Below are 23,915 nucleotides of genomic sequence, written 5' to 3' on the forward strand. Positions count from 1 at the left end.
TGGGAAGGTAAAAACGGTGTTTCCGTGTGCTGCTCTGGTTCGCCAGAAGCAGCTTAGTCATGCTGGCCACATAACCCAGAAGCAGTACGCCGGCTCCCTTGGCCAATAAAGAGATGAGCACTGCAACCCCAGAGTCGGTCACGACTGGACCTAATAGTCAGCGGTCCCTTTACCTTTATACAAGGGTACCTCAGAAGTCGAACGGAATCCGTTCCGGAAGTCCGTTTGACTTCCAAAACGTTTGGAAACCAAGGCGCGGCTTCCGATTGGCTGCAGGAAGCTCCCGAGGCCAATCGGAAGCCATGGAAGTTGCGTCAGACGTTCGGGTTCCAAAGAATGTTTGAAAACCGGAACAATCACTTCTGGTTTTCCATTGTCCGGGAGCCAAAATGTACGCGTACCAAGGGGCTTTTTGAGCTACTGTGGGAAATGTAAAAGAACTTGTAAATTAAAAAATAAACGCTGCTTCCTTTTTTGTTTTTGTTTGGCCCTGTTTGCCAAGTCAGAATCCCACCCTTTCCTTTTTCTGCTGCACTGCTATAGGGTTCAGTAACAATCACCCCCACCACTGCTCCTCTCCAAGATTTGTCAGCTGGGGAAGAGGAAGAGGAGAAATGGGTTTGCTTGGTGCTATGCAACTCAGCTCCTCTCTCTTGGAGCTGAAGAATGATTGGTCTTGCTTTGGTGCTGGGCTGCAAGATGCTCTAAGCGCCATCGCAGCTTGCCCTGGCCTCCATCTGGCAGCCTCAGGTTGGCTATTTTCGCCTGCATTTGAGCTCAACATCTGAGTGTGATGCAGCCACAGGGATGACCCCCTCTTTCCCCCCCAACTCCAAGCTGGAAAAGGCTAAAGCTTCTCTACCCACCCTTGCCGGAGGGTGATGGATCATGGCCAGGGGTGGCAAGCGGAATTACAGACCGTTGCTTTTCACAGGAGAAAACCAAAACAAGAATGATTCATATAAACCATTCGTGTCCACTTAAGAACTCTTGGCCCATGGTTTAATCAACTATGTTTTTAGTTGATTGATCTGTCAATTAAATTGATTAGAACCTCCAGCTGTAAGTGCAGCTTGTTTGAAATGGGCTTCATATCAATCAATCAAATCTCTATAGTATTATATTATATTATATTATATTATATTATATTATATTATATTATATTATATTATGATGACAAGAGTTGTTTGACACTGGAATGGACTACCTTGGAAGTTGGTGGGCTCTCCTTCGCTAGAGGTTTTTAAACAGAGCTTGGACACCCACCTGCCAGGGTGATTTAACTGTGATTCTTGCATTTGAGGGGTTGGACTAGATAGCCACGGGGTCCCTTCCAGCCCTACAATTCTGATTCTCTGACAATGTATGGATTTTACTGGACAGGCCTTTTTGCGTGTCGGAGATAAAAGCCTACAGTTGCTTAGATCTGAATGGGACATTTTTTAAAGAGCATTGGGCTCCTCAGGAGGAACACATGGTCAGAAGCACACTCTCAGCATTAAAAGCAGAGGACTGAGCAGAACCAGCGGTGAACAGTCACATTCTAGTGTGGTAATTCGGGTTTCTCCCAAGGCCAACCCTCTGATCAGCAAGTCCTAGGCTCTGTGGTTTAACCCACAGCGCCACCCGCATCCCTAAAGGTAAAGGTACCCCTGCCCGTACGGGCGAGTCGTGTCCAACTCTAGGGTTGTGCGCCCATCTCACTTAAGAGGCTGGGGGCCAGCGCTGTCTGGAGACACTTCCGGGTCACGTGGCCAGTGTGACGAAGCTGCTCTGGCAAGCCAGCACCAGCGCAGCACACGGAAACGCCGTTTACCTTCCCGCTATAAAGCGGTACCTATTTATCTACTTGCACTTAGGGGTGTTTTCGAACTGCTAGGTGGGCAGGAGCTGGGACCGAAGACGGGAGCTCACCCCGCCGCGGGGATTCGAACCGCCGACCATGCGATCAGCAAGCCCTAGGCGCTGAGGTTTTACCCACAGCACCACCCGCGTCCCTACCCCTGTATAAAAACAGCTAAATAATCAGTTAAAAGGAAGATGATTTATACTGTTAAGTTATTTCCGTTCAGTTGACAGCCCCAAGCCCTTATTTAGCAACAAAGAGGATGGTACTGTAACAAGTAGAAGATAAATAATATTTACCCTTGTCATTTAGGCTTTCAGCATGCAGCTCAGGTTGACAAATATCCAAATTACTTTTAGAAGCTCATAAAAACTGGATAGCATAGTGCCACTTACCAATGTCCCTCTCAATCACCAATTCCCAATAATTCTGCGGCCTTTCACAATCAAAATCAAAACGAAACCACTGCCCAGAAGTTATTTTCCTTTCGGAATAAGACTTGTTTCCTCCTACAACCATGGCACATTTTCCTTGCGCTGCAGGTTTAATCCTAACTGATGTGTTGTCAAGACGTTCAAGGGAGATTTCATAGGCACCTGAAACGATTGTTAAAAATGCAGGTTATGTTTTTGGTTCCAGAGTGGTAGCCATATTAGGCTGCTGCAGCAAAACAAACGAAAATGCCTGTCGTCGTCGTCCCCCCCCCACACACACTTCAAGACAAGCAGATTTATACTGGAATAAACTTTTCCTAGATTAATGTTCACTTTATCCAAAGAACCAGACAATTAGTTATGAAAACTTATGCCGTAATACATTAGGGAGCAATGGATTCTTTCGCTATTACGCCTTTGATAAAAGGATAGTCAGTTATACATGTACATATTCCACCCTCCCCCAATCCAAGGAAATACAATTTTCCTGCTGGGTGTTTTAACTATTTAATACTTTAGTCTTAAGCCTTCAAAAAATAAAAGTATGGCCTTCTTTGGACTATTTAAATACCGTATTTTTCCATGTATAACACGCCTCCGTGTATAAGATGTCCCCTATTTCTGGGGACTCCAAATTAAGAAAATGGTGGGAGATGGTCCAGAGTTGTTGGTGGGTAGTTGGTTGGTTTTAGTGGGTTGGCTGGTTGGGATAGGCAGTTGGAGAAGCAGTTGCCAGGCAGTTGGAAATAGAGAAACGGTTAGAGCAGTGGGTTCTTGAGTGAGGGGAGGTAGAAGAGATAGAGAGAGGAAAATAAGACTAAGAAAGTAAAGAGTAACAACGTTTGGAATGCCGGAAAAGTTTGTTTGTGTCTGAAATAAAATACACTCTTCTTTATTAATTGAGCAGCTGACTGAGGCTGAAGTGATTTTACCAGGGAGGACCTGGTTGGTGGATTAGTGGTGTACGGGTCAATAGTCCGTGAGACTATTGCTCCGTATGAACGCTCCGTACGAACGCCACAATCATAAATTGTTGTTGTTGTTGTTGTTATTACTACTACTACTACATATTTGTAGCCGCTTTAACTATTGCTCATTTGTTGCTTAAAGAGTCAAAAAGGAACCACATGTGTACTGGCACACCAGACTATGAGAAGACCCTAATGTTGGACAGAGGAGTCGCACTGAACTGCTTCGCGGAGTCCAAGGCGGGGGCAAGATTTCAAAATAAATTTGGGCCAGACATTCTGTCAGGAAATAGCACAGTAAGCAATTGCTTTTTGTTTAGGCAAAAGGAATAAAAAGTTCCACTGTCGCATGAGCAAAACCTCTTTAAAAGCCAAAAGATCTACCCAAAGAAAGGCAAACACAGTTGAAAACTGTAAGCAAAGATCTCCGCTCACTAAACATTACGGCCCATTGCATAAGCAAAGATAATTACTTACTCAACATTCAGGAGGGTCAAATGGCTTAGGAAGGATATGGTGAAAGAAATATATATATAACATTTCATTTATCAGTGCCGTTTGCAAGAACAGTGATAGGAATGATTCATGTCTTGCTTTTTTCCTTTCTTAAGCCTATGCGTCTCTCTGCATGTATCCTTGTTAGGATTACAAGAAATGCAAAACTTGCTCATAAGGAGGGGAATTCTTTGCGTGTAAAAACCTCAGCTTAGCATGATGACACATCGGACGATGAAGTGAAGAAGCAGGGCAAGCTAAAATCTCCCAACTCCCACTGCGCTTTCTTGCTCCGTCGAGGTACACACACACACATGATGCAGGCTGAGTGCACACTGAAAGCACATCACCTCCCCCAAAGAATGCTGGGAATAATAATAATAATAATAATAATAATAATAATAATAATAATACAATAATAATAATTTATTATATATACCCCGCCCATCTGGCTGGGTATGCCCAGCCACTGTAGGTGGTTCCCAACAGAATATTATTATTATTATTATTAACAACAATGCAATAAAACATCAAACATAAAAAACTTCCCTAAAAAGGGCTGCCTTCAGATGTCTTCTAAAAGTCAGATATTTGTTTATTTCCTTGACCTCTAATGAGCGGGCATTCTGCAGGGTGGGCGTCACTACCAAGAAGGCCCTCTGCCTGGTTCCCTGTAACCTCACTTCTCACAGCGAGGGAACTGTCAGAAGGCCCTCAGAGCTGGACCTCAGTGTCCAGGCTAAACAATGGCGATGGAGATGCTCCATCAGGTATACCCGTTTAGGGCTTTAAAGGTCAGCACCAACACTTTGAATTGTGCTCAGAAACATACTGGGAGCCGATGTAGGTCTTTCAGGACCGGAGTAATGTAGTCTCGGCAGCCACTCCGTCTAGCTGCCACATTCTGGATTAACTGCAATTTCCGTGTCACCTTCAAAGGTAGCCCCACATAGAGCACATTGCAGTAGTCCAAGTGGGAGTACAATACAGTGGTACCTCAGGTTACATACACTTCAGGTTACATACGCTTCAGGTTACAGACTCCGCTAACCCAGAAATAGTGCTTCAGGTTAAGAACTTTGCTTCAGGATGAGAACAGAAATCGTGCTCCGGCTGCGCAGCAGCAGCAGCAGCAGCAGCAGGAAGCCCCATTAGCTAAAGTGGTGCTTCAGGTTAAGAACAGACCTCCGGAACGAATTAAGTACTTAACCAGAGGTACCACTGTACTTGCCAGGATTCAACCTCTGTAGTTTACCCTTCCCAGAGCTACAGTTCCCAGCACCCTTAACAAACCACAATTCCATGGATTCCTTGAGGGATGTTTATGTGCTTCAAATGTGGAACAGGGAAGGGCTCATGCCCACTTATTCACATCTCCTCAGGGATGGCCAAGAAGCATTCTGGTTCTAGGCAGAGATGCTCATTTTATTCTTCATCATTCCCCGTACAAGATTCCCAACTCATTTCAACTTGCTGCAACAGCGAGTTCATTACTTCTTGTTCAGGCCTGCATTAGCAATAACTGGTGTTGACAGACGCGGCTGCTTTTGATTTAAGACCCCCCCTTGCCCAGATTCAGGCAGTTCTTTCCGTAATAGGCTTTGCTCAGCCAGTCTCCTTTCTTTCTTATCATATTCCGTGTTCTCACTATGAATTACTTCCAGGCTATTGCTAACATCACATGCAAGGAAATTTAAAGATTGCCTCCAAACTGGAGCTATTTGCAGAGGCTATTAAGGACCGTGAGAATTATCTTATTTAATATTCCTTGTAGTGTATGGGCCAAACAAATTTAGACATTACACAGGAGAATCATGCAACCGATACGGTTTTTAAGAAGATGCTGGAGGCTGTGGATTTAATTAGAGGAATGGCAGAGGAAAGAGAGTCATCATTGAATTTTCAGGTAACATATTTTGTAAGTTCACAATGTGCTGTGCAAAGAATTATTTTGTCTGCCCTAGTGCTACTGCCAAACAACTTGGAGGAATTAAAGAGAACACTTTCTCTCTACCAGCACCATATGTAAATTTTGTTTTAAAAAGCAGAATTTCACGTCATTTCTCCTGCTTCAATTCATATTTGTACCTTGTTTTTCCTTCTGAAAAGAAGCCCAAAGCGGCTGACAATAAATAAAACACGAATCAACAGACAAGCTGTATAAACACACGCAAAAAATAAATAGTTCAATACCATACTAAATCCATAATGGCAAACCAATGAATAAAACAGTTCCAACAGCTTAACAGCAATATCCAACTAGCAAAGTATCACAAAAGCAGTAACATACGACAACTATAATGCCAACCCAGAGCAGCAACAGAACATTAAAAACAAAGGAGTTTCTCCCAGGCTTATACCTTTGGGCAAAACTTGAAAGAAAGAACTCCAGAAATATGCTCTTTGATAGAGCCTCTGAATAAATAATACTGGATAAGAAAACCAGCTATGGGAAAGAGCTTTAATACATGACAGAAACGTAGATAGCTTAACGGAATAGAGAATGATATTAATATACAAGAGGGAAACTTAAATGATGCAAAAGCTGATGGTAGAATCAATAGGCTGACAGCAAGTGTTAAAAAGAGGCAGTAGAAATAGCAGGCATGTTAATGACTTGTGATGAAATGATATGGAGAAGGCAAACAAACAATACAGCAAAAACGGCACAACAGTTCAGTTATGCAGGAAGACATGGCTTACTAGGCAGGCACAAGTTGATCACAAGCCTCTAACATGCCACAAGGTATATGTTGTTGTTGTTTAGTTGTTTAGTCATGTCCGACTCTTCGTGACCCCATGGACCAGAGCACGTCAGACACTCCTGTCTTCCACTGCCTCCCACAGTTTGGTCAGACTCATGTTTGTAGCTTCGAGAACACTGTCCAACCATCTCGTCCTCTGTCGTCCCCTTCTCCTTGCGCCCTCCATCTTTCCCAACATCAGGGTCTTTTCCAGGGAGTCTTCTCTTCTCATGAGGTGGCCAAAGTATTGGAGCCTCAGCTTCAGGATCTGTCCTTCCAGTGAGCACTCAGGGCTGATTTCCTTAAGAATGGATACGTTTTGATCTTCTTGCAGTCCACGGGACTCTCAAGAGTCTCCTCCAGCACCTTAATTCAAAAGCGTCAATTCTTCGGCAATCAACCTTCTTAATGGTCCAGCTCTCACTTCCATACATCACTACTGGGAAAACCATAGCTCTAACTCTATGGACCTTTGTTGGCAAGGTGATGTCTCTGCTTTTTAAGATGCTGTCTAAGTTTGTCATTGCTTTTCTCCCAAGAAACAGGCGTCTTTTAATTTATTGACTGCTGTCACCATCTGCAGTGATCATGGAGCCCAAGAAAGTAAAATCTCTGCCTCCATTTCTTCCCCTTCTATTTGCCAGGAGGTGATGGGCCCAGTGGCCATGATCTTCGTTTTTTTGATGTTGAGCTTCAGACCATATTTTGCACTCTCCTCTTTCACCCTCATTAAAAGCACAAGGTATATATAAGGTTCCTTTGAAGTTGTTCATAAATTCATTGGAATCACAGAATTGTAGAGCTGGAAGGGACCCAAGGGTCATCTAGTCCAACCCCCTGATATGTTCTAGCCGCAGTATTAATAAAATAATACAGAACATATACCCATAATATCCATATACCACATCCATGATGTGAGAGAAATAAGGTACCAGAGGCAAGCAGAAAGCTTAAATCTAGCTCAATTTCAGATTAAACCTCCAAATCAGCAAAAAAACTTCTAGCGATTTTATCTTAACTCCTTTTTAACGATTTTTTTTTCCAGCTGGAGAAGAGAGCCACTCTCTGTGTTATGAAGCTATGATTGTCAGCTGCTTGCTTCCAAGAACAAAGGGTCTCTTGGGTCTCTACTACAGGGGTCAGCAAACTCTTTCAGCAGGGGGCCGGTTCACTGTCCCTCAGACCTTGCTGGGGGCCAGACTATGGGGGGGGTGAACGAATTCCTATGCCCCACAAATAACCCAGAGATGCATTTTAAATAAAAGCACACATTCTGCTAATGTAAAAAAACGCTGATTCCTGACCGTCCACAGGCCAGATTTAGAAGGCGATTGGGCCAGATCCAGCCCCCAGGCCTTAGTTTGCCTACCCATGCCTAGTATATATATAAGGTAGGACCCACACAGGCGACAAATTTTGAGAAAAATCATATAAGAAGTCCAGTGTTAAACACATGCACACACTTGAACAGGGGCTACATTTAAACTGGCCACAATAACTTCTGGCTTGGCAAGATTCTCCCTTACTAATTGGCCTGACTAACCAATTAGTAGGATATACGTTGCGTTCAAAAATTACCACAACTCTTTGCCCAAGGCATTAGATTATTAGAATGGGATGTGTGCACTGATGTGAAGTATTGCTTATAAGAGCTGCAGTGCATTGTAGAATCGTAATCAATGTATGTGTGAATAAAGCATCAAAAGAGGCAATTTGTGTCTGTCTTCTCTTGGGTTCATAAAAAGGGAATACTGGTGGTAACTGGCCACTGCACAAAATCCCTTTTTAGTACAGTGGCACCCTGGTTCTCAAACACCGAAAACCCAGAAGTAAGTGTTCCAGTTTCCAAACGTTTTTTGGAAGCCGAACACCCGTTGTGGCTGTCGACTATTGCTTCTGGGGTGCCTGCACCAATCAGAAGCTGTGTCTTGGTTTTCGAACATTTTGGAAGTCAAATGGACTTCCAGAACAGATTAAGTTTGGCTCTTTTGTTTTTGCTATTTATTTTGCATTTTTGTTTTTGAGGCTTTTTGGTTAATTTGTTTTTGTGACTGTGTGGAATCCAGTTCAGCTACCGATTGATTGATTGATTGATTGATTGATTGATTGACTGACTGACTGATTGAGTGACTGAGTGATTGATTGATTGATTGATTGACTGACTGATTGAGTGACTGCGGAAATGGATAAAAGCCCCCCCCCATCCAAACAATGACTATCATCAGTGCAGGTAAGAAAAATAATAATTTTTATTTTTATCATCTACAGTACTGTCTTATTTATTTTATAGTACAATACATTGATTGTTGCTTTCATTTTATGGATCAATGGTCTCGCAAGATAGTAAAATTCATGTTAAATTGCTGTTTTAGGGGTTGCTTTTAAAAGTCTGGAACAGATTAATCCATTTTGCATTACTTTCTATGGGAAAGCGTGCCTTGGTTTTGGAACGCTTTGGTTTTGGAACGGAGTTCCGGAATGGATTAAGTTTGAGAACCAAGGTACCACTGTACAATCAGGCACTCCAACTATGAAATTATGAAAATTGGGGAAATCAATATTCACTGAAGTTCTGCACATGATGTGCCTTTGCCTGATTCTGAGAGATATTTCTCTCCATATTTCCTCCGTATTTCACACAAGAGCTCAACCCATTCAGGAAAAAGCCCTCTAACCTTCAGGAGAAGCTTTTGGATGGCTGGACTTTTTGGATCCACAGGATTTAGCAGTGTAGGGGTCACCTTCCACCTAACCCCTGCCTCCAGTGTCCATCCATTTTATATACTGTAGAAATTTTAAAATTTGCTTTTACATTAGAGATCAAGGCGATACAACACGACTTTTGTAAAACAAGCTCTACCACTACTGCCAAGTATAAAGGGAATGGAAGAGAGTAACGTGAATAGCCTTTGGTGCACGATAATCTTAACACATGCACCCCATTTTTGGGTATCAGTATAACATTAAGCCCAGCAAAAACAATGGATGTGTGAACACTGCTAAACATAAGAGGGAGGCAGGCAAATTAATGACCTGTTCTTGGAAATAAGTCTAGCTCTTCTTTCAAATGCAAAGGAAGTGGTTGCCACACTCCAAAATCACTTTCACAGTTTATTCCACAATACCAAATGTGGGAAGAATATTGTGAAATCTTGTGTATGTGCACACTCGCTAATGAGATTTGGTCTTCATGAACTAGTATAAAAAAAAACTCATTTTCATTCCGCATTCAACACAACAGAGGAACTCTTATTTGGGGATATGTAGCAGATTTTCAGAACAACTGCAAATGCTCTCGAATTATCATTCGGGTACGAGCCTGGTACAGATAGGAGTAGTTGGGAGGTGTGTGTCTGAGAAGGAATACAAAAATTGCCAATAAGAGCTACAAACTGTAGCCGGTCCCCAATGATGGAAGCAGTAGGTACTAAGAAGTAACAGGCAGCCTCTTGACCAAATCTGAACCCCATTGGCTGCTGTCTACATTGCAGAATTTCTAGCATTCAGTAGCGCTCATGACAGAAAGGGCTAAAAAGCCCCAAGCCACCTGAGAATTAATGAACATGGAGGAGGAGTTAAGAAGTAGGGGAAATTATGTAGACATAAATGTAGCAACTAACAACATTCTTTCCTCTACATTCCCTATCTCCTTGCCTGGAGAACTTCATGAGGACATGTGTGTCCTAATTCCCAGCAGCTCAGAATCTCCAGGCCAGCAAGAATAGAGAAATTTGGATGGGAGGGATTGTGACAAGGAAACCACCGCAAACAGAAAGTTTGCACAAATCAGCATTAAAAGGGACAAACTATGTCTTTGCAGCTAAGTGCAGGTTTTTCAAAATGTATTGCCTGTGCATTTGGGATATGTGTGTGTGATATTTGATGGAATCAGAGCAGGCACGGGAAGGGGATTTAATTATTATTAATACTACCTTTTTTAAAAAATTGCTTCTCAGTCGTGACCGACTCTGGGATTGCAGTGCTCATCTCGCTTTATTGGCCGAGGGAGCCAGCGTACATGTGACCAGCATGACTAATTCGCTTCTGGCGAACCAGAGCAGAGCACGGAGAGCGGTACCTATTTATCTACTTGCACTCTGACGTGCTTTCGAACTGCTAGGTGGGCAGCCCGTCGATTCGAACCGTGGAGATCAGCAAGTCCTAGCCTCTGTGGTTTAACCCACAGCACCCCCCCAAAAGTGACTTACAAATCTGTAAAATACACAAAGCTTAAGGGACCCCTGACCATTAGGTCCAGTCGTGACTGACTCTGGGGTTGCGGCGCTCATCTCGCTTTATTGGCCGAGGGAGCTGGCGTACAGCTTCGGGGTCATGTGGCCAGCATGACTAAGCCACTTCTGGCGAACCAGTGCAGCGCACGGAAACGCCGTTTACCTTCCTGCCAGAGCGGTAACTATTTATCTACTTGCACTTTGACGTGCTTTCGAACTGCTAGGTGGGCAGGAGCTGGGACTGAGCAACGGGAGCTCACCCTGTCGCGGTGATTCGAACCGCCGACCTTCTGATCGGCAAGTCCTAGGCTCTGTGGTTTAACCCACAGCGCCACCCTCGTCCCCTTACACAAAGCTTACAAATACTCTTGTTTCAAAACAATTGCCCTTCCCTGCTGTGCTCCTGGGGTAACACCTTCTTTTGAACCTGGTATTTGCCTTTGATGTGGGGGGGAGGGAAGAATTTTCCACAAAGAGACATTTCCCCTTAAGGCAAATAGCACCTTTCCCAAGGTGGATTTTCCTCCAGACTACAGCAGGGGAGAATAAGGATTAAATTCCCTCTCTCTGCTCTCACCCTTCCAACCACACCTGCTGGTGCAATTTGCATTTTGAAAAATCAGCAGGCTAGATTCAAAGATACAATTAACACTGTGTCTAACTTGTCCCAAAGAGATATACGAACACCTCGGGCTGAAATGAGAAGTGAAACAAGGGCAAGAGAGTGAGGCAAGATAGCAGACATGAAAAACACACACACACATCATTCCAATATTTTCCGCAAGGCACTGCTCGGTGCTGCGCAACAACCAGCACGTAACACTCAGAAGCAAGGGCACGACAAAAGAACAAGGAAGTTGTCAGCTGGGCGCAGAACCAGTCAGTCCAAAGACGCATGTTTACTCTGGTAAATGAAGCTTCTGCAAACATTGAGCTACAAAGCTAAGCCTGCCTTTCAAAGGGACTAACTAAGCATGCATTTCTCCTAGATTGTGTACCTTGGACCAGATTGCTTAGGTGCCCTTTAGGCCTTACAAGAGTGCTGAGGGAGGCACTTTCCTGTGAATTCTTCCCATGGTCTTCCTGTAAGGTCCATGGTACTGTTGGGGTCCGCTAATCGGGCCCAAGCTGCCTCGGTCACTGAAAAGCCAATAAATGCCAAAGGCAGAGGAGATTCCCAGAATCGCTCCTTTATTCAGCTGAGTAAAACAGAGTGGGCAAGCCACACTCACTAGTGTGATGGTGAAGCCGCCCCAAATAGCCTTTATTCATATTTTTTTATAGGTATCCCTCCTCCCTTTCCCTCTTTCAAGGTTCCTTGCACTGATCTAAGCAGGACACCCTGCCTGGAGACCTTGAAGGGGAGAGTTGCCTGGCAGAGGGAGGTTTTCCTGTAAATCGCCTAGCAACGTTATCTGGTCTTCACATATTTGTGGCTCACCCTCCTAAATTCTAAAGCAGGCAGTTTTCTACAGAAGCAAAATGGCATCAGTTAGGCTAACCAAAAAAACCAGGACAAGAACAGGCCTCTGTGGCTCTTCCTGAGACCCCACAGTACCAGTGAACAGGCCTGATTTTAGTGGCTGGCATGAGGGTAAATGGTGCCTCTGATCTTAAACCTCAGCAGCCTTGCAGGCAATCTTAGAGAGAAGAAAGGACTAAGGAGTAAACCCTTCACAAATCCAGAGTGGAGCCCCTAACATGGTTGGATGGTGCCTTGTGTGATAGGAATTTCATGGTCTTAGATATATGGTAATGTTCATAACTGCACATACATAGATCAACACAGAAAGACCAACCTGGAACCATTTTGATTCCTAAACTGACCAAATCCTTTCTCTGCAAGGTTAAACTGGAAAAGCCTCCCCATTGTCTCTTTCCTCACAAATCCTGTCTCAAGGATATGTCTGTTTGAATAAGGTGTGAGCCTGTGACCTGGCCCAGGACCACTACAAAAGAATGGCCAGGCTCCCCAGGAAATCCAATGAAGTAACTTGCCAGACAGGAGATAAACTGTGACAGGAGAAAAACAACATTTAAATTTCTGTGATGTAGGTGGGATGTATCTGAGGGGTGGTCTTAGGTTACACCCCTTCTGTGATGTATGCATAATGTTTCTGGGGGTGGTCTTGATCTACAGGATGGGAATTTCAAAGTCTTTATAAGCCCTTGCACAGCAATTTTGGGGGTCCTCTTCCTCTCCTGTGTGTGAGGGGAGTACCCTGTTGCAACAGATCAATAAAGATCAAGCTTACTAGCTGCTTTGCTTCTCAATATTCTCTGGTTGGCCTCTGTTATTTTCTCCTACCAATAGGGAACCTATGTAAGGACTCTATATGGGCTCTTGGATACCCCATAAGGGAAAAGGGCATATTTTTTATTTACAACACTTGTACACTTCCTTCTGGCAACTTCTTCAGCCAAGCTGGTGCCAAATGTGACGTCAGGCCGAGAGGGGAATCTTGTCTTCTAGGCAGCCCAGGACCTTCTCCATATACGCTCCTCAGGCTTGTGCCCCATGGAGGTCACTTTGGTGCTGCTAACTGCAATGGCGCGACGGCACTTTCCCCCCTGACGCCATTGGGCCTGCCCTCACTTAAATATGGTGCACCCACCTCACGGAACACCACTTCCACAAATTCCCACAAACTACCCCAGACTATCTTGTGGGGGACTTGTGTGAGGGAAAACTTAATGATTTGGAGTCTCAGGCAGGGTTTGATCAAATAAACAAGAATGATTTTATTAAACAAAGGAAGTTTATGACACAAAGTGGGTAAACCAAAGGATACTTCAGATTACAATGCTATTTCAGGTAGCCGTTCACTTAATAATATTTATACTAAATCTAACTGATGTTATGGACTTCTAATCAAGCACAGCTTCTTTTAAACTTCAGGTGTTTATGTTCAGTTCCTTCGCTTCAGGTAGATGTTACAGGTTTTTAGACTCGACAGTAAATGCTCAGCTTATTTCCAGTTATTTCACAATTCTTATTCAGTTTAGGAATCAAAGAGCCAGTGTGGTGTAGTGGTTAAGAGCGGTAGTCACGTAATCTGGGTAACCGGGTTCGCGTCTCCGCTCCTTCACATGCAGCTGCTGGGTGACCTTGGGCCAGTCACAGCCTCTCAGCCCCACTCACCTCACAGAGTGTTTGTTGTGGGGGAGGAAGGGAAAGGAGAATGTTAGCCGCTTTGAGACTCCTTAAAGGGAGTGAAAGGCGGGATATCAAATCCAAACTCTTCTTCTTCTTCTTCTTCTTTCTCAGTTGTTGTTTTTTTCTTTTCTTGGTTACAATTTTATTGTTTTATCCTTTCCGTAAACCGCTTTTAGGCTTGTTACAATCAAGTGGTGTATAAATTTCATTAAATAAATAATGACTAATAATAGATAGAAAGATGCTTGGTCCTCCAAACAGGAAGAAGGTATCTCAGTTCAGTCAAGTTTAAAAACGGTTCTGAGGCAGGGGTGGGATTCTGCAATGTTCTTTTTTTTATGGGGGGGATTGTTTTTATTTTTTATTTTTTCCCCATCTTGATATTTTATTAAGGATTTTCTTGTTTTACAGAAGTAAGTGTAATGCCTCGTTGGTTTTTTTCCCATGTAACATTTTTACAAATCCGTTTCATTTGTTGAGGCATTAGGGGGAGAAGGAAAAAAAAGAAAATTCTTTCTCAGTTGTTACACCTGATACTTTGGTTCTTAAACAAGGCGGTATTTTCTGTCAGTTACACACCCCTTTGGCAACCCGACTCCTGAGGTGCTCCAAGTAACAGACCCAAGGGATCTCCACACCCCTCTTTAACTGGTTTGGGAGTCTTCTCTTTTTGTAGAAGAATCTCTCCCCTCCTGACTGGAATGAGACCTAAGTAGGCTGTATCCTCACAGCTTCTACTTCTCCTGGCTGAGCCTCAGCCTCCCAATTAATTCCTGGCCTATTACTCTCACAGGACACCACACACTGTCCTTCATGTTAAGCTCAGAGACTCCTTTCTCTGGCTTGTGATATTTTCCTCAGAGTGGATGTTTCTACCCAGAACCAACTCTCTCTCTCCTCTCAGTCCCAATCTCCTCAACTGTCTCTCCAAATCCTCTCCTTTTCAACTCCCCCTCCTGGAACCCTGGCCAATCAGAGGCTGCCATTCATAACTGTTTGCTGGCAGGGAAAAAGGAAAAATAAAACACTTGTTGACCCAACCAGCAAAACAAACTTTTCCCTCACACTAACACAGTGGCTGGACTTCACCCCCGGAGTGGCACTCCATTGTTTCTCCAGACAGGGGGATGGGGGGTGATGGTGAGGAGCAGGAGAAACATGGAGCATTGCACACGAAGAAACAAGACATCATACGTTTTATACTTCGTTTATGGTGTAGTCCTACATAAATCCACCCAAAAGTAAGTCCCGCTGAGTTCAGTATGGCTTCCTCGCAAATAAATGGGTACAGGGCTACAGGCTACAGCTGTCCCTTCCTGAATACTTTGAATATGCTTTTGTGTCACTCTATCCTGGCTAGTGATCAATAGTAGAGCCTTTCAAACAAAACACTGGGAATATTTATCAGCAGGTGACTAATGCTACATAATAAAACATTATAATGCCATTACCACCAAGTTGTAGCCATTGATGTGGCTTGTCCAGGAAATTGTTATCAGTCAGTTTATTAGTGATACTGGTGCTCCAGACAATTTTGAATCAGATGTACAGTCATACCTCAGGTTACAGATGCTTCAGGTTGCGTTTTTTCGGGTTACGGACTGCCGAAACCCGGAAATACCGGAACGGGTTACTTCCGGATTTTGGTGGTCGCGCATGTGCAGAAGTGCCGAATCACAACCCGCGCATGCGCAGAAGCATCCACTGTATTTCCAGAAAATGTTCTGATGTTCTAAATATTTTAGGACCTGATTTCACATGTTTGACTTTGCATTCAGTAAACAACACCCAAAGGAGTGTGCAGTGTTAATTTTGGGTGCTATGATATAAGCATCTCATGCATTCCCAGTAGCCAAGGTTCTGTTTCATCAGGTTTACTTGGAAAATATTTATTGGGGTAGTTGCAAATACGGGAAAGGCCCTGGCATCTCCAAGCAGGGCTAAGACTCTTTCTGAAACCCTGGAGAGCAGCTGCAAATCAAGGCAGGGCTACTCGGTCTCGTTACAAGGCAGATCCTTATGTTCCCATTGTAAAAGCCAAAATTCAACAGCAATTACTGCCTCTACACTGCTAAAACTCTTGAGGAAAAAAGAATGAAGGAGCTGAATATTTCTAATATACTGTTACTCAAAGAGCTCTGTGGAGCTTCCTAAAGGTGGTCACCTGAAACGTTTAATCACATCTTAGGGCAGTTTCGGTTTTTCTGGTGTCGCCTCCATTGTATTAAACAGTTCACGTTCAAAGGCAACATGCTTCACTGCCAACGCAGAGCAGGTGGAAAGTGACAAAGCCACAAGAGAAACACCTGTGGAATCTCCATCTCCAGCTTTAGCTAATGGTTGGACCAGATGACACTTGGGTCTCTTCCAACTCCACAATTCAGTGATTCTATGAAATATGCTACATAGGATGGAAGTACTCCGGGCACTTTCAGATATCACCAGGTCAATCCGCATCTATGATTCCACCAAACATAAACTGCTCGGAGCCAGCTTTGTGATGTCAATGATTTTGGATTTGGAGCAGCTGGCTGGTAAGTCCAGGGAAGTTCTCTGAAATGTACAGAGCTGCTGTCCAGTTCTGCAAGGGTTTAAGGAATGCTTTTACAGTGGTACCTCTAGATACAAACGGGATCCATTCTGGAGCCCCGTTCGCATCTAGAAGCAACCGTAACTAGCGACGGCACGTCTGCACACGCATGCGGCGCTTTTCGCTGCTTCTGCGCATGTGTGTGATGTCATTTTGAGCATCTGCGCATGTGCAAGTGCAAAACCCAGAAGTAACACGCTTCGTTATTTCCGGGTTGCCGCGGGGTGCAACTCGAACGCGCTCAACCCAAAGCATATTCAACCTGAGGTATGACTGTATTCATTTGATTTGTAATTCAGCCCATCTCAAATGTTTGGAGTGGATAACGAAAACAAACTAGTTGAAACAAAATACACTAAGCCTTATTAATTGCACATGGTACATCTTACCATTCAACACCAGTCATCAAAATCTAGTTGAAGATGGCATGTCTTGAAGAAGACGCTTGCCGACAGACTTTATGAAGCCTCCTGGATATAATATTCTGCAATTAAAGAGGCATTATCAAGAACGCCTCTCCACACAGACCTTCTCATCCCTAACTTGGCACATAGCTGAGTACACTTAAGAGAGAAAACTCTTCTCCTATCTTAGGAATGGCAACAAATGTTGGGTCTAAGCTATATAACAAGCACATAGAAAAACAACAGGGAACAAGAATAATACTGTTAAATAGTGGGTAGACATGGCAGACGACACAGCGATTTCTCCAAAGCAGCTCTTTATTTTGTAAGCTGGAACAGAACTGAACAGCAAACAGCTGAGCCGGCCTGCTTTTATAGGCAGATGGCTGTGCAGCTCTTTATTTTGTAAGCTGGAACAGAACTGAACAGCAAACAGCTCAGCCGGCCTGCTTTTACAGGCAGCTGGCTGTCAACATTGTAGCAACAACAACCCAGTTTCCCGCCTAAAATAACTGACGTGGACCTGAGTGAAAACTACATACACAATACTCCTGGTGGCCAGGGTGAGAACTTCAATACATAACAAATACAGTGGTACCTCGGGTTAAGAACTTAATTCGTTCTGGAGGTCCGTTCTTAACCTGAAACTGTTCTTAACCTGAGGTACCACTTTAGCTAATGGGGCCTCCTGCTGCCGCCGCTGCATGATTTCTGTTCTCATCCTGAAGCAAAGTTCTTAACCCGAGGTAATATTTCTGGGTTAGCAGAGTCTGTAATCTGAAGTGTATGTAACCTGAAGCGTATGTAACCCGAGGTACCACTGTAGATACCATAGGGATGTACTTCCAAAGACCATATCTAACATCTGGAGTAAGGCCATGGTGATCTGAATTTCCTGTTGTTGTTTAAGAAATATAAAGGTCACTTCCCTGTAGAGAGGTTTACAGTGATCTAGCTTTGAGTTTACAAAGACATAAATGGTGGCTGCTATGCACCAGGGTGGATTTTATTTAAATCAAATTGATTTAAATCACTAGTCAGTAAGACTTCTTCTTCTTCTTCTTCTTCTTCTTCTTCTTCTTCTTCTTCTTATTTACAGAAAGACTCATTCTTGCTGGTATAATCGTAATATTAACAACCAGATGAAGGTTTCATCTTTGGAATAATAAATTTTCAGAGTAGTTTTTACAGTTCTATCAAAAATTACTGATTTGTTTATACTATTAGAAATGCATAGACAGATAATTATGAAATTATTGTGAGGTTTAATAAGTTAACTGTTTATATTTGGACAACGTTTCTGCTGTACTTTATCAGAAGGAGAAAAATAATCATTTCCTTGATAACAATTTAAACAATTTATTTTTAACTAAAACAATAACATTATAGCATATGTATCCATGTTTGTTAACTGATGTGGTTAAACAATTCTTTTAAAAAAAAACAAAAACAGATTGAGTTTTAGCACACATGAAAAACTTAAAACAAATCCTTATTTCCTGATGAATAGCCTTTGGACTATAATGTAACTTAAATAGAAAGCTATCTTTAGAAAGATTTTTCTTCCAAAAGCCTTTTATTTTAAAAATCCAATTTAAATATAATAATCCGTTTTTTTTAATCATTGATTTTTATCCACGCTGGTTGGTCAATAGGATTTTAAAATACCATTTTCCCCCCTCTGTGCAAATCTGGATCCATATATATGCATAATGCTGTTTTCTAAAATCTTGCTGCTGTCTCCAAGAGATTCATAATGTATTTCTCTAGACTTGAGTTTGTAAATAAATAGCAAAGCCACAATAGGTTTTCCAGTTTTCAAAAAAGATATTGTAGGGCTAGGAAAAGGTGCAGAAGAAAGCGATCAAAAGGGTGAGGCACCTTCATTCAAGGTATTTCAAGTGTGGCGATGATACTATATTGTTCAGGGTGGTAAACAAAACAAGGTATTAAAAGGAGCTCCGAAACGACCTCTCCAAACTGGCTGAACTGGCATTAAAATAGTAAGTGCAGTTCAACACAAGCACATAGGGACAAAAGAACAACAACCCCAACTTCACATATACACTAATGGAGTCTGAACTGGTAATGACTGGCCTGTGGTGGGCCCCTGTGTGAAAATGGCAACTCTGCGTGTGGCAGCTGTGGAAAAAAATTCGGTATGGGAAAAGAAGAAAAGGCCCCAATAATAATAAAACTACTAATACCATCATGCCATTATAGGAACCAAATCCATTTGTTGTTTTGGTCACCCCATTTCAAAAAGGATATGGAAAAGGTGGGAGAAAGGGTAACTAAAATTATCCTTATGAGGAAATTTGGGGATAATTAGCTGGGGGAAATGGTGACAGGGTAGAGGTGTATAAAATGTTGCGTGTCTTGGAGAAAGCATGTGGAGAGGTTTTTCTCCCAGTCATAAAATACTAGAGCTTGGGGGTTGTCCACTGAAATTGGTTAGCAGTAAAGTCAAGGCGGGACATGGGTGGCGCTGTGGGTTAAACCACAGAGCCTAGGACTTGCCGATCAGAAGGTCAGCGGTTCGAATCCCCGCGATGGGGTGAGCTCCCGTTGCTCGGTCCCTGCTCCTGCCCACCTAGCAGTTCGAAAGCACATCAAAGTGCAAGTAGATAAATAGGTATCATTCCAGAGGGAAGCTAAACAGTGTTTCCGTGTGCTGCTCTGGTTCTCCAGAAGCGGCTTATTCATACTGGCCACATGACCCGGAAGCTGTACGCTGGCTCCCTCGGCCAATAAAGCGAGATGAGCGTCGCAACCCCAGAGTCGGTCACGACTGGACCTAATGGTCAGGGGTCCCTTTGCCTTTACTTTAAAGTCAAGGCACAACAATGGTCAACAAAGGGGGACTAGACAAAAATCATGGAAGGTTTGTATGTTGGGGCTATACAACCACGAGAGTTACGTGGAAACTTCAAGTTTGGAAACAGAACATCACTGAATGCCAGTTGTCGGGAGAGAAACATTGAGAGCCAGTGTGTTGTAGTGGTTAAGAGCGGTAGATTTGTAATCTGGGGGACTAGGTTCGAGTCTCCGCTCCTCCACATGCAGCTGCTGGGTGATCTTGGGCTAGTCACACTTCTTTGAAGTCTCTCAGCCTCACTCACCTCACAGAGTGTTAATTGTGGGGGAGGAAGGGAAAGGAGAATGTTAGCTGCTTTGAGAGTCCTTCAGGTATTGATAAGGCGGGATATCAAATCCAAACTCTTCTTCTTCTTCTTCTTCTTCTTCTTCTTCTTCTTCTTCTTCTTCTTCTTCTTTTTCTTCTTCTTCTTCTTCAGCCTTCATTTCTTCCTTGTGCGATTCCCAGACACAGCTATGGGAAGCCGGATGTGGAACCTTTGGTGTAAGCTAGTCAAGATTTCATGTTCTTATTTAATCACCATTAGGGATAAGATCCAAAACCTTCCAGCAAGATAAGTCACATCCTTCAGGATTTTTTTCCCTTTTATGCACAATAATTCAAGAGTTATCTTCCAAAGCTGTCTGGGTGATATTTAGTCAACATTCAGCTATGCTGTTGCCTGACTACAAGCCACAAATCTTCCTACAGTGCAGCCCATCCCTAGATCAAAATAATAGCACTCATTCACACCTTTTTGTTTTCTAGAACAGAGCCTTCCCATACCATCGCTCCTGTTTCTAATTCTACAGCTATAGTACAGGGACAGGATGCATTGGAACTTCAGAGATAAGACTTCTAGGGAATTTTTGTTGGTCAGCTGAGTAGCTTTGTTTAGATTTGTTGACATCCAAATCCAGTAAATCAACTGGGCCTATCCCATTCTTATCAGTAAAAAGGCTTTGGGGATTTATTGAAGCTCCACTTCTCTTAAAGGACCAAGAATCTGGATTTCCTCAATAAGCTAATAAAATTGACTTGAAATGCGCAGGATAACAATCATGTTTTGTGCATAACATCCGAACCGTCAGTGATGCAAATATAGCATTAAGAAGGAGCCAGTTAAAAACTGCAATTTCCTGCCTCTCTTGTCTCAGGGAGGCCTAGTGGAATGAGTAACATCAGTTGCATGTTTGTAAGAAGATTACTCTTTTTTACAACAACAAAAAGGAAGACTTAGAAGGAGCTTGGAAGGAAAAACCACTTGTATTCTGGAGCAGGGAATTAAATTATGTTCAAGTGTGGCGGGACAAAAACTGGACGGACTACTTTTCCGTTGGTGTCTGGAACAGCTTCACAAATCATTAACTCACTCAAATGAGGCAACATTTGCATAAGTTGTGTATAATTAAAGCTTTGGGAAAAAAGCTCTGACAACACAAATATCGAGTGTGAGTGCATCAAAGCTACTACACAGACAACACCAGAAGTGTTGGGATCGGATCAAACAACTTTCTAGGTCAGTGTTGCAACACTTCTTAAAGAGCTGCTTTCTGACAAGCTATTAGAAGAGTATGGCCAACCAACAGTGTCCCCAGTCACAACCTGACTGTGCCAGCAGAATAACATCAGAATGATATCCTGACACCAGAACCACAGAGCCTAGGACTTGCCGATCAGAAGGTCGGCAGTTCAAATCCCTGTGACGGGGTGAGCTCCCGTTGTTCGGCCCCTGCTCCTGCCAACCTAGCAGTTCGAAAGCATGTCAAAAGTGCAAGTAGATAAATAGGTACCGCTCCGGCAGGAAGGTAAACGGCGTTTCCGTGCGCTGCTCTGGTTCGCCAGAAGCGGCTTAGTCATGCTGGCCACATGACCCGGAAACTGTACGCTGGCTCCCTCGGCCAATAAAGCAAAAAGAGCGCCGCAACCCCAGAGTCGGCCACGACTGGACCTAATGGTCAGGGGTCCCTTTACCTTTACCTTTAACCATCATGCAGATACATTGAAGCATGGAGTCACTCCACACAAACTAAGAAGAACTCTGTGCTCCACCCTCTCATAAAAGGGATTACTCTCCTTAAACTAAGTCGAGGTGCCATTTTGGGGTAAGGACCCCTGAAAGTTAAGTCCAGTCGTGAACGACTCTGGGGTTGCAGTGCTCATCTTGCTTTACTGGCCGAGGGAGCCGACGTTTGTCCACAGACAGTTTTCCCGGGTCATGTGGCCAGCATGACTAAGCCGCTGCTGGCGAAACCAGAGCAGCGTACGGAAACGCCGTTTACCTTCCCGCCGAAGTGGTACCTATTTATCTACTTGTACTTTTTGGCGTGCTTTCGAAATGCTAGGTGGGCAAGAGCTGGGACTGAGCAACGGGAGATCACCCTGTTGCCGGGAATTCTAACTGCTGACCTTCCGATCAGCAAGCCCTAGGCTCAGTGGTTTAGACCACAGCGCCACCCGTGTTAGATAAATCAAAAGCCTTATTTTTCAAATGATGGACTGACTGTGATTGATTATCAGTTGAACATCTGGCTAGTTTCCCAATGACAACCTTGAGCTACATTAAGAGCTTTGAGAACATAAAGAAGAAAAGTCACTTGATCCAGGGACAGCCACATATATATTGGCCTATTTCAACCTCTTTTTCTGCACATAAAAAAGCATTTTGGTTCCTGAAATTCATTCCAATTGTGCAGATAAAATATAACTGATAGAATTCTACATGATGGGGTATTAGTGTGTGAAGGCAATCAAGATCTAATGATCCCCAGCCATACACCTCCAGATAATGGCACTGTCAGGCACCTTAAACCTAAGTTATGAGCGCAACAATGTCTAGGTTCACTTTTTTATAACAAGAATACAAAGCTGAAAATGAATGAACTGCAGCTAAAATTCAGTTTTCACATGGTCTAGTCCTTCCCCCGCCCACCCCCTATTATTCTTAAGAGGGTCTCTTCTCCAGTCTTCAGAAAGTAGCTAGAAGTGGGGAGGCAGAAAAAGGTCCTCCTTTCCTTCCACTCTGCAGTATTAATCTGAAATTTTAGGCACAGTACTGTGCCCAGAGCTCAAAAACTGCTTGAGAATGAAATTCCCTTTCGTAAAATGCGCCTGCGGAAAAATGGAAGTTTCAAACACTGCATTGGAGAGTTACGGTGCCTGCGGTGGCTACAGCGACTGGTATGGGAGAGACATGTTTTGTTGCAGGCAGGGCAGATAAAGGCGCCCAGTTTTGCTGCTACATGCGGGGATAGTACTGGAAGTATATACATAGAATCATAGAGTTGGAAGGGACCCTGAGGATCATCTAGTCCAACCCCCTGCAAGGCAGAAACAGGAAGCCGTCCCCTACGGGGATCAAACCTTGGCATTATCTACCCAATTGAGCCATGAACTGTGGTATAATCGCATCTGCAGCACTAATCAGTTGACCCAAAGCAGCATAGATATACCAAAAGCAACAATAGTGGAAGTGAAAAATATTGCAGTGTTTCATTACAACAAGCAAATGAACGCACTAGCAGCCACCAATCACTTCAGCTTCAGGATATGCAGTTTAAGAACAGCCCTGCAGGATCAGGCCAAGGGCCCATCTAGTCCTGCATCCTGTACTCACCGTGACCAACCAGTCCAACAGTGACCAACCAGCCTATATGGGAAACTGGCAAGCAGGCCCTGAGCACCTGAGCATTCTGCTCTGCAACTGGTATTCAGAAGAATACTGTCTCCCACCATGCAGGCAAAAGCAGTCAGCAAGGCTAACAGCCAACTTATACAGCCTGTCCTCCGTGGATCTGCCTTTTCCTCTTTTAAAACCACCCAAGCTGGTGGCCGTCACTAGCTCTTGTGGCAGCGAGTTCCGCAGTTCCACTGCGCCAAATACCAAAAGGAGACATGAAAGTTTTCCTTGGTTGAGGGAATAAGTTAGAGATGCCGTTCACTTCCTCCGCGCCCCTTTCAAGTTCCAATGCCATCTCCAAATCAGCCGGATCCCCTTTCCTCAGACGGCAAGAAAGAAAACTCCGAAACGAAAGAGCTCCCCACCAACTTGCTTTCAAACTTTCCAGGGCCCCGCGCTCACGGGTGGCGAAGGCCAGGAAGTTGCCAAGGCGCGCAGGCTGGCGCGACGTCGATTCTCCGTGGAATCGGAGACTCGCAGAGTTGGAAGGGACCTCGATGGGCATCTAG

The 23,915-nt window shown here is 43.7% G+C and overlaps 1 protein-coding gene across 3 annotated transcripts in view; it reads right to left on the reverse strand.

Annotated features, from left to right (window-relative positions):
• CDCP1 (CUB domain containing protein 1) overlaps window positions 1-23,915 on the reverse strand; it is a 41,188-nt gene that overhangs the window by 16,808 nt on the left and 465 nt on the right. Inside the window, exons 1-2 of one of the 3 annotated variants that reach the window (XM_083404743.1) lie at window positions 2,876-3,227; window positions 2,242-2,442 (exon numbers count right to left, since the gene is read on the reverse strand). In XM_083404743.1, coding sequence (XP_083260869.1) covers window positions 2,242-2,365 — 124 coding nt within the window. In that variant the 5' untranslated portion in view covers window positions 2,366-2,442; window positions 2,876-3,227. Of the gene's footprint in view, window positions 1-2,241; window positions 2,443-2,851; window positions 3,228-23,915 lie in introns of those variants that run through there. The other 2 variants (XM_083404742.1, XM_083404741.1) reach the window with 2 other exon arrangements.

Source organism: Podarcis tiliguerta (genome assembly GCF_965153285.1).
Source record: "Podarcis tiliguerta genome assembly, chromosome: 12".
Classification (NCBI taxonomy): domain Eukaryota; kingdom Metazoa; phylum Chordata; class Lepidosauria; order Squamata; family Lacertidae; genus Podarcis; species Podarcis tiliguerta.